General features: G+C 40.7%; 1 protein-coding gene across 1 annotated transcript; it reads left to right on the forward strand.

The window, feature by feature from the left end:
- The first annotated feature begins 1,070 nt into the window (after positions 1 to 1,070).
- On the forward strand, positions 1,071 to 11,182 carry LOC120803314 (dysbindin-like). The gene is made up of 4 exons (XM_040151660.1): positions 1,071 to 1,113; positions 9,232 to 9,381; positions 9,841 to 9,990; positions 10,887 to 11,182. Exons 1-4 carry the CDS (start codon positions 1,071 to 1,073, stop codon positions 11,180 to 11,182), a joined length of 639 nt encoding a protein of 212 aa, XP_040007594.1.
- Positions 11,183 to 11,464: the final 282 nt, after the last annotated feature.

Genomic DNA, 11,464 nt, shown 5'->3' on the forward strand with positions numbered 1-11,464 from the left:
GAACATTGGCTGTTAAACATTGTTTAGCATTAGCATTGTTACTGTGAGCATGTTAGCAGATGTTGATGTTAGCATTTAGCTCAAAGCAAAGCACCGCTCTGCTAGATTCCTAGAATACTTTCTCTATAAGTCTATGAGCCTATGAACCTTTGTGTTTAAATATGACTTATTAAAAAGTGGTAATATTAGAATAAAATAAAAATTGAAGAAAAGATGCAAAACAAACATAGGCAAATAGTTCATTAACGTAACATGATATGGCATAACATGATGTAACAGAACAAAAATTACATAAAATAGTAGGTGATAAGAGTCAGTCATTTTTTTCCTGTTATACTGAGAGAGACTGTGGTGATTTATTAAAATGCAGTACCTCTTCTCTTAACACAGCTCACTTCTAAAGCTTTCATCCTACAACAAAGTGAATAAATACATAAATAATATAAAGCAAAGCTATGACGTTTGAGATGGGAAGGATTTAATCCTGGTATATTCTTCAATATTATGTAAAAAGCCTATATTCCTCTTGATCCTACTGACCCCCTTGTTGTCACAGTTGGTACAGGCCACAGTGCCGTAGCCCACTATCACTCTCCCCCGTCCCTAAGCCGCACAGCTCACTACAACTCTACTGAGCCTGTCTGACTGAGAAAGCAAGACAGCAAGTGTGTGTGTGTCTGTGTGTGTGTATGTGTGTGTGTGTGTGTGTGTGTGTGTGTGTGTGCGAGACACAGAGAGGCAGCCGAGATGAGAGTGTGAAGCAGTGAGAGGGAAAACCTAGAAAGAACAGCAAAGGCAATCAGAAAGGGGGGAGGACATCCGCAAACACAGCAAAAAGGCAGAGCAGAGTACAAGACAAAGAGGAGAATAGAGGAGAAGAGGGGTGGGAGATAAAGGGTGATGCGAATCTTTGATAGCCCTGGTGGCAAAGTCAAGAGATGCAATGACTAGATGACCAGTCACTACACATGCCAGCATCCTGTCCTGGAGCCTTGACAGGAGGGGACAAGAAAAATCCACACACACTCTAAGGCAAACACTCTTTCAACCCATCCCTCATCCACTGGACCATGTCGTCGACTGGGTCAACCAACCACAGCAAGCGACTGGCATGTAAGTAGCCAACAGTTTATGAGTAAACAGAACTGTAGCTGAAGAGAAAGTGGTTGTAAGAAGACTTGCCGTTCTGTACAGTACATTATAACTTAATGTCCTGTACAGGAAAATAGTCTGCATTGTTGCTGTAATGTCACACTTGATGTGCTCTTCTTCCAGTTCTGGGCAGTAATTCATCACATTATTTTCCAGAGCATAGTAGCTTCAGATTTTAATGGAAAATGTCAGCATGTCATGTGCAAGGGAGGTTTTATTATAACACTGTGCAGTGGGCAAAAATTCCTTACTACTGGTCTAGCTCCATAATGACTCACAACTCATCATTCAGAGCATCACAACATAACAGTCAATTTCTTCATGAGATGTGTTTAATAAAGCATTGGTTAGTTCTTTGATAATACTACAAATCAATACTGGCTGTACTTTTTGTTACATACAGTATGTATAGTAGGTAGTGCATGGCTGCCACATATTTTTCTCTCTGAAAACTGTGCCCCAAGGATTAAATAAATTACTACTGACTAAAAATTACACATATTCAGCTAATCAATTTACACAATGGTCCAGCCCTAACACTCATGAGCAACTCCTGTAAAGATTTATCTGTCCAAAGTAATAATAACAGCCATAGGTCATCTCTTTTTAACCAAATTTGCCTGACAACCTTGACAGTGGTGCAACACTGCTGATCAAGATGAGGTTTAGGGAAGGGATAAACACTACTTCCTAGAGTCAGACTAAACTAAAGGAATAAGGTTTTTAGTAAGAAACAGGGAAGAAATTTCTAACTGCTACCTGCTTGCCAGAGAAGCATTGTCGTGCTATCTAACAAAAAAAAATAACCCCCCCCCCCAACAAGAGCAGTTTGTTGTACTTAAGTGTAGAGAGAACAATCTGCTACTTTGTCATGCTACTTGCTGCTGTAATGAATAAGATTCTGTGTGGGGGTATATATGAGTGTTTGTTAATGTATACAGACTAGAGGGAGAGCAATACATACAGCAGGAGCTCTGTGCAGACTACTTAAAGCCCTGTTTTGATTGATCTTAGTAGGGAGCAGTGGGCATGGCTGGAGGTCATCATTGCATTTAGCCCTGACTGAAATGCCTTAATGGCTTTGGGAATGGGAATGGCCTGGGAATACACAATCTGATCAGACACTGAGAGAGTGGATGGTCAGACTAGGTTCAAGATATAATCACAGCATTGGGATCATTAGAATCTGACCAGCCTGGATTTACTTTCTACTACATGGCTGTGTGTTTATGGATACTGTGTGGGCAGTTGGGGTGGGGAGAGTGGGGAAGCACAGTTGGGGAGCTGGCTGTTGTGCCGCAGTGATCTCACTCATAAAAGATTTATGCTTGATGGACTGCTGTGGCTACGAGGCCGCTAGAGCAGAGTGATCGGCTCGGTAAATAATAGCAGTAATACCTAAAAATTATGTTGCTGTATAGTGCTGGGAGCTGGGTGAAACCATTATCGGGGGGGGGTTGGGGGGTTGAGATAGATGGGCTGTCAAATGTAACTGTCCATGCAGCACAACCGTCTTACTAGCTCTGTCTCACACACATAAACACCCAGTCTCTCTGTTCTCTGAAAACAGAATGATGATCATGGGATTTCTTTCCACTTGCCACGAGGGGATTGAATGCACCATGTGACTCTTTGGTTCAATAGGAATATTTGTTCCCTGCTTCCAGTGCAGTCCTCAGGACTCTTGATGTATGACTGCACCATTAAAATGACACAGAGCGGCTAATGATGCATGTATCCAGAGTTGAATGTTTTCATCATGGAAAAGGTGGTGGAAAGGTAGCCGGAAAGAAGACAACAAAGAGAAACAAATGCACATTGCATGCTGGGGCAAAATAAAACAACCCGACAGACTGATATGTAATTTGTCATACCTGAATGGGAATACAAAGACTAGCAGTGTGTGTTATCAGGAGCTGAGCAGTGGAAATGGTAAAAGGATCAGACCCTGGAAGAATAACCAGTGTGCTTCAGCTCAAAAATCATGTGCTTCAGCTAAACGGTCACCTGTGGCCTTGCACCGCCCAACCCCCACCCCCTCAGAAACAGACACCTTTACATCTTGTGTTTGATTCCTAGACATAAAGAACTGCTGACAGTCTGGTCAGCGCAAGAGGGAACATTTCCAAAAGAGCAAGAATCAGGATTGTCGAGAAAATGTGGTCCCAAAAGAGGATAAAGAATCAAGAAGAAAGAAGAGTTTTTATTAAAGCCAATGAAATAATTTCTATCCTGTGTGTGTTTTCTTCAACACACAACAAAGGCGCAAAAAATGTATGGCGTCACTGCGCCCTTGTACTTGTCAGTATGAGGCTTAGCTGAGGCAAGCAGACCCAGCCAAGCTTTGCCTCAAATCACTGACACTACAGTTACGTTATACCGGGAAAAAAATGCACAGTCGGCTCAAGTTGCATAACACCATGTTTCTTTCTTTCTTTCTTTCTTTCGTTCTTTCTTTCTTTCATTTTTTTCCTTTTTCTTTACTTACAAAGTGAGCCAACATCCTACATGCATGCATGCACATACACTACAAACAAGGCTGCATAGTCATGGACTACAATGCAGTAAGATTCCCGTGTTGTAGGGTGTGCAGTTGAAGGATTGTACCGGCATTATATAACAGTAAGCCCTAGGTAATTATGGTTCAGTGTTGGCTGAGATGGAGCATGGATTTCTGGGTAGGGGACATAGGTCCTGTCACAAATCACAATTGTCATGGAATTTCAGCAGGGTAGCTCCCAAAACACTGTAAAGCTTAACTCAGTTAGTGGCCTACAACATTTGTCTTTCTGTCTCCAGGCAGACTGATGTCATCCTTCTTATTTTTTTTTTCCAAATAGTTGCATCAGATGAACCAAGCTAGTGTCTAGGTTGAAGGGACTATTGTATACAGTAGACTTCAGTATTACTGTGCTCCAGGACAGAGGCCACCACTTCCTTTGAAGTTTGTATCTCAAAACTGTCAAAGCAGGTCAACACAGCTGCCCTTTCCAAAGACCCACCTGATGGCAGCTGAGAAACAAACCCTCATATGCCTGGAAATATTCCCAAAATTCCACACTCATATTCACCAACCTCTTGAATATTTCCAACTACTGTTGGGGCTGGACTGTTTAAGCTTTGGTCTCTCTGAGGCTAAAAGTACATTCACATAAACCTTCCCTACAATGAAATGATAGTTTGTTAATTCCTGTACCCAAACAGTGATCGTCCAATCACAGCACAGCAACCAAAACACATACTAAGGCTGTATGTGATAGTCACTAACCCAAAGTTTAGAGAATGGCATCTATTTTGTAGCCTTTGAAAAACCAAAAACACAAGAGCAAAGATGTAAAGAATGGATCACTTTGACGTAAGCCACAAATGTTAGCATGTCTGGCTAACTAGCTTACTACCTGCAGTAGTAACTCAGCGTTGTGTCCCAAGGCAAGGGGCTTTCGATTAACTACATTATTTTGTGGGGGTACAGGTTACGCTAGTAACCCGCACTATACCGAGAAAAAGGGTGCAACTGTAACTGGCTGTTTCTATTAGCCAAATTTTGCCCAACTAAAGTTGAACAAAAGTCAACTATTACATGCCATATTGCCGGAGCCAGCCAGACATTCACTGAAGTGGATGGGATACACAGTGGGATAGTCTTAAAGGTTGGTGCCAATGTAACAGCACCTTAGGGTTGAGACCTTGCAATCATGCAATGGTAAAACATCAAAAGACAATCTAAACTGGGGAGAAAAAGCAGGTTCACTGCAGAAGCCTTCAGTCCTCCAAACACTACACTTTCATAGGCTGCATGCTTTCATGAAAGGAGGTGGTCCCTGAACTGAGACTCAAGTTCTAATTCACGGATCCTGTTATGCAATGGTGAGGGCAACAACAGTAGGTAATCATCAGCAAAATGAGTTTGAGATGTAAGACACTGCCAGAAGCAGTTTTTGCACACAGCAGTCGTATTGAATTATTAATTCCGGCTTTCTTTTCAGATAATATTGTTTTTGCTGTCCATCAGTGGTTGTAACAAAGCCATGATGTTTTTTAGTGCAGTGTCAGTAGTCATAGAAATACATCTGGTAAATAATTGTGGAACCAGCAGATTTGAGGCCTGGTCCTCTCTTCTCTCCTATCTTGTCCTGCTTTTTTCCTTTGTCCATTTGTCTTGAACATCATTATCACTCTTTTGCTGGCAGTCAGTGTTAATACCTATCACTATGCAACAATTTCTCATTTTACCACAACATATTTTGTCCTCTGGGCTGTCTCTGAGAGACGTACCCTTATGTACAAGTAAAGAGCCAACAACACTGAAACCAAGATTGAAAGTGGAAAAAATACTTTATTTGATGAGCCTAAAAGCCATGTACGAATCGTTTGCGTTTAATAACTCCTGTCAAAAGCAAGGGATTCCCCTGTGGAGGATATGAACACCATCTGGGTCTCTCACAGAGCATGTTAGTAAAGTAACTGAAGCCAGTTTGTATGGACAACTCCTAAATGTCTTCCACAGCAGGGTGAAAGAAAACTCAGAGGTTATCTGGATGAGTCAGCCTTTTACATACATGGTTTTCTCCCACGCAGGGGCAGACAGATGGAGATATGCAGCTAAGCCTGTGTGTGGGTTGGGCATGTCCACTGGCTATCTCAACCTGAGTAGTAGAATATGATTTTTAGATGAAGAGACACAGAGAAAGAAGGAGAAAAAGACATACTCAGAGAGAGAGCGAGTAAGAGACCCCCCCAAATAGCCACCAGGCAAAACTTTACGTAAGCTGTGTCATTTCATCATCATCATCAGAAGTCTCGTCTTTGCTGTAACAGCCTGTAGTATTTGGTTTATTTGACTCAAGCTTCCCACTGCTGTACGATGATGAATACTGAATGATTATGGACACTAGGAGGAGGCAACAAGGTGGCAGGTTGAACTGGCAGGCCATTGGTCTCATGAGTAAATGGCTGGGGCAGTGGCATGTCTACATTTCTTGGGGTGTGGGTTAAGGGTGGCAGGGGTCGATCGATTCCATTTTACTATTTTTGACTATTTCAGGTGTGTATATAGTGTAAAGATACACACGGTTGACAAATTGAAAGCAAAAAATCATAGAGTAAGCTGTTGGGCTACCACGGGCCTTCACTTGGTGTTTTGATGATGATGGTGGAGAGTGCTGTTTAAGGCCGAAACTGGCTCAACTTTTTCCACAACACAACACATCATCTGGCAAGATGTTGCTGTGGCAAATCAAAATCATGCTAATACACATCCCTGATGGCATAGTTCTTTTACTTTGTGATCATTGTGCTGTGATACATTTTCAGAGCTGTAAAATCGTGTCTCAGAGATTTATACACTGCTGTACACCGTTTTGGTATCTGATAATCCTTTAAACGCTTAAATCTGTTATTTACACCAAACCTTTCTTGCCAGTCATTTGTATAGGTTTTTCCTTTACCATAATTTGTCACTCCTTTTATCTGTGGTATTGAATGGAAATCTACAGCACACTCCAGTGTGTATAAAACATAATGTGTGGTTGCAGCAACCACTTGTGGGGCATTTGTGGGAATTACTTGGATCAGGAAATTGGATATACCTCATCAAGACCATATTAAGTTTGATAGATTGTATTACAATAAGAGCAGGAATAAATTAAGTGAAATCCACCAGAAAATCTTTTGGACCTAAGCTGCTCCACTACATCCAGCGGCTCTAGGGAGACACATTATTGATATTTTAAATTGTTTACATTACAGTCTGGGTAACAGTTTATATTGAACAACATTGTAAGCCTTATGTCATTGACGGTGTTCCCAGTTACTTCACCAACTGTTGAAGTATCATTCAGAGACACACACACACCTCCAGGGCTGTGGAACAGAGATTGACAAATTGACTAACTAGGTCTCCGGAAGTGGAGCTTTCTGAAGAGGAAGGCTGGGTGACAAAGATGTGGTGCTGTGTTTGTTCTCAAACAGGAGAAAAGCAACACTCAAAAGGTCAGCATGTAAATGAAGTGAAGTGAATATTGTTACTGTGCACGCTGGATCCCTCTGCTGGCATCATGTGAACAAGTTAGTCATGGAAGTTTGTTACACATTACACACATTGGGTGACAAAATGAGCATAAACTAAATAGCATGCAGAGAGATATACGCACACACAAAATCAAGAATGCATAAGCACACATACAGCTTATGTGAACATATTCACATTTACAGATTCATACATACACATGCACACAACGGACTTAAAAACACTGGTGACATGAGTCACATTGTCAGCTCGTGGAGCCCTCTGGGAGAAGGCGCAGTGTGTGCTGAGGATGCAGCGCAGTTACACAACCACTGCTGGTCGGCAGAGGTCAAAGCTGGAGGTAGATCTAAGGACAGATGCTCACTTGATTTTCATGTCTGTGATTTTATGCACTGAAATTAAAAAAAAAAAAAAAGGGCCCAGCAACAGAAGAGGTAGCTAGCTTGAAGATCTTCAGAGATTTGCAAGTTTTGCAGTGTGAGAAACACCAAGAAACACCAAGAAAGATGTAACTGCAACTCAAAAATAGTACTTGTGTAAGGAGCATGTTTAAAAAAATGCTTATCCTAACCACCCTCCGAAACAATGCCAAGACTCTGAAAGCCAATCAAAAGCTACTCTATCAGAACACCCAATGATTTGGCATGGTAACCAATTTGTGTCAAAACATCCATGTACCAGAAACTGTACGTTGTGCTTAGATAAATCTGCACATACACATCATGGCATTTTAGTCTAACATACCTTACCTACTGTAATGTAAAATGTGCATTTGGGAGCATGGTTGCAAACAAAACAAAAGGATTGCAACAAGGAAAAGCAAAAGCTGCATTTTGGGCAATTTCCCACAAATTAGTTGCAGCAGGTATTTATGCAAATATTTGGTTAATCACAGAGCCAATGTGATGCTATTAGTTTCAAACTGCATGTCAGTCTGATCATGACCACAAGAGGTCAGACTAATCTCGTGATAACATTTTCTTTGCCTTGAGAAAAGTCACAGAAAGGGGAGAGAAAGTGGGAAGAGTATGCAAGAGAAAGTAGAAGGGTAAAGAAAACGAGACACATTGAGATGAACAGTGTAACAGCAGGTTACTAAAACAACTATGACAGTTATGTCATTTCTGCTGGGAGTGACTACATTGGCGCTTCTATGCTAGTACAATTTAATGTTATGTCATTGATGGAAATCTGAGTTTTAATGCCGCATTGATTGGCATTTACAAAAAAAAACAAACAAAAAACATAGCTGCTATTTTGCTGCTATTTATCAAACACTGACATCTTGTTGACCGATAAATATCCAGCTGAAGGAATGTTAGGGATGAACTGCTCTTTATGTCTTCCTTTAATCAGGTTTGGCAATCGCAAAGAATAATTAAGTGAATTTTGGGAAATGATAGGACTTGTTCCCCAACGAAAAATGCAGATTGAAACGGCTTTAAGAGATTAAAGCGATTTGTGGTTTAGCAACCATATTCAATATCTGACAGCTTTGGCAGAATTTTCACCCATCGGTTCCTGTAAATGGCTAGCAAACAGTACCAGGAAAAAACATCCCAAACACAAACATCTCCATCTCAATTAGCTTTTTAACCTAATTTAAGTATTCAGATGTATTCAGATTCTTTTTTTAAGCGTTTCTGTGCATTTGATGACTTTTTTGTAGGTACAAGAGAGACGACAGGAAATTAACTGGAGACAGAAGGGGTACGGCATAAAACAAAGACCCCCGGTCAGACACAAACCAGGCATAATGCATATCATGGTTGGTGCCTTATCTCTATGCCACCAGGATGCCCCATGTTTTCCTAAACATGTTCCTAAAGCAACAGGTGCTCATGTGTCAGGAAAATAAGACGGATCATTCTTATTCCATCTTGTATCAAGAGAAAGCCAATTTTTTGCATTTGAAAAAAAAAACACACTTCACACACGCTGGCTTTTTTTTTTTTAAGAAATATTGAATTTCAAGATACAATGACGCATTAAAGAAAGTTGAAGGTAATGTTTTTATGTGTTTTTTGTGTGTGTGTGGTTTTGTTGGTCAGCTGAGACAGACAACTCTCAGAGGGTGTTGGACAATGATTCTGCCCAAAACCTGAAGATGAGGGAAAGACAGCGCTTTTTTGAAGAGGTCTACCAGCATGATATAGACAACTACTTGCCCTCTGCTCACTTGCAGATCAACTGCAGGAAACGTGAGTGACTTTCTTCTTACATTCCACCCTGGCATCATAAATATTTAAACAAAAAGTGGGTGTAAAACGGTTCGAGAGTTATTTGCCAATGAGAAACTATTTCACTTTTGCCCACTTTACTGTGAAAGCACGAGATTTAGCTAACTATTTACGTGGTGTCCTTAAACCTTATTTTAAAATACATTCATAGCCATATTAGAAACTGTTTAAGAACATGATTCAAACAGATGAAAACAATAACAAAACTATCAAGGTGAAAATGACTCATAAGCAAATTTCTGCATTGTGATGTGGAGTACACATGCATATTGTCAAATGATATGTATCGCATTAGCTATGTCTAGCACATATATATGTATATATATATATATATATATATGCTGTATATACAGTAACAGGCAAGTTACCAGTTTTAATGTTTCTATGATGCTGTATTTGCTGCTCTGCCCATATATACAGCTCCCATGGGCAGTATCTCATCTATGGAAGTGAATGTGGATGTCCTGGAGCAGATGGACCTGATGGACATATCTGACCAGGAGGCTCTCGACGTTTTTCTCAACTCAGGCTCTGGAGCAGATGAGGGAGTGCTGGCATCCCCACTACCAGGTGTAGTGATTGCCTCTAGGCAACAAACGGCCCTTATACACTTTAAATATAGAGTTATGATTTATGACCAAAGTATTTGGCTTCATTTAAAACTGACAGACATGTTGGGACAGGTTACGTACTGAACTGATCAAACTCGCATCCCAAAACCTGTATTGAAAGACTTAGTGAAACTGTTAACTTTTCAGGTGATCTGTTCATTCTACTTTCTAATGGAAATCTACTACAATACAAGATAGAAGAGACAAACAAACCTTATCACAAGAAGTCAAAGGAGAGTCTCTCAGTAGAACGAGTCTGACAGTCATCTTTTGTAGTATTTCTTGAGACAAAGAACTTAGTTCCAATTGGTTATCTTTACTTCTACCGATACACATCATCCAAAAGGATAGAAAACTATGTGATGCTCACGCACTGTCCATGCACTCACCATAAATTAAAATTGCGGCAACCATAGCTTGGCTTGTGGTGAGCCTAGAGGCTGCTCCATTGGTCTCCATTGGTAGCCCCCCCTGAGCTCATAAAACATCTATTCAAGGCCCCCTGAGAGAGACCTTGAAAATTCTACAGGAGCATCACCAAAAGTTAATAAATGATAATTCAACTTTTCCTTCACAGCTGCAAAACAGCATTGCAACTTATTAGGAACATCAAATATCTAATACACTAGGACGTAAATGCACCTTTTCAGCAGATTTTCAATTTGATAACACTTTTCAGACACTTACAATTGCATTTAAATGCGGAAATTTGAGTTTTCAAATCTTTAGTGTTTGCGTGCTCCACCCATATACATTTTCTACATGGAAAATATTGAATAATATAGATGCACACTACTTAAATGAGTAGCCATGACAACCCAGGTACCAACATGTTCTAACAGCTTTTGCTTACAGAGTGCGTGGAAGAAGATGAAGATGAGGAAGATGAAGATGCAGAGGTTCTCTACAGGAAGCGTGCACCTTTGAAACAGCAAAACGAAGTTTGCTGCAGCTCAAAGTCTCGCATGTCCTCTACATCATCTGGTTCCAGTGATACCAGTGGGGCTGGAGTGGACACACCCGTGATCCAGTCGGACGATGAAGAAGTCCATGCTGACACTCTGCTGCTGACCTCCGTTCCCCAAAACAGGGATGAAGAAACAGAGGAGGAAGACGAGGAGGAAAGACGCCTTGCAACTACATCCACATAAAACCTGAATTTTACTCTCTGTAGAGATACACAGAGATGTAAAGGAGTCTAAGGTCTCTCTCTCTTTCTTCTGGGGAGAACCCTAGCATGGTTGACCTGGCTGTGATTTGCTGTGTCTTTGGAATGTTTTCGAGAGTACCTTGGATTTTTCTTTACTACTTAAATTCTACTCTATTTTTCCTAGTATCTGCTAAATACTCAGTGTTTGTTGATATTCTTTGCAACAGTGTCCTGACTTTTTATGTAAATGATACTAGTCATACCATTCCAATGCACTAACATG

This window comes from Xiphias gladius, chromosome 18, assembly GCF_016859285.1.
Source record: "Xiphias gladius isolate SHS-SW01 ecotype Sanya breed wild chromosome 18, ASM1685928v1, whole genome shotgun sequence".
Taxonomy (NCBI): domain Eukaryota; kingdom Metazoa; phylum Chordata; class Actinopteri; order Istiophoriformes; family Xiphiidae; genus Xiphias; species Xiphias gladius.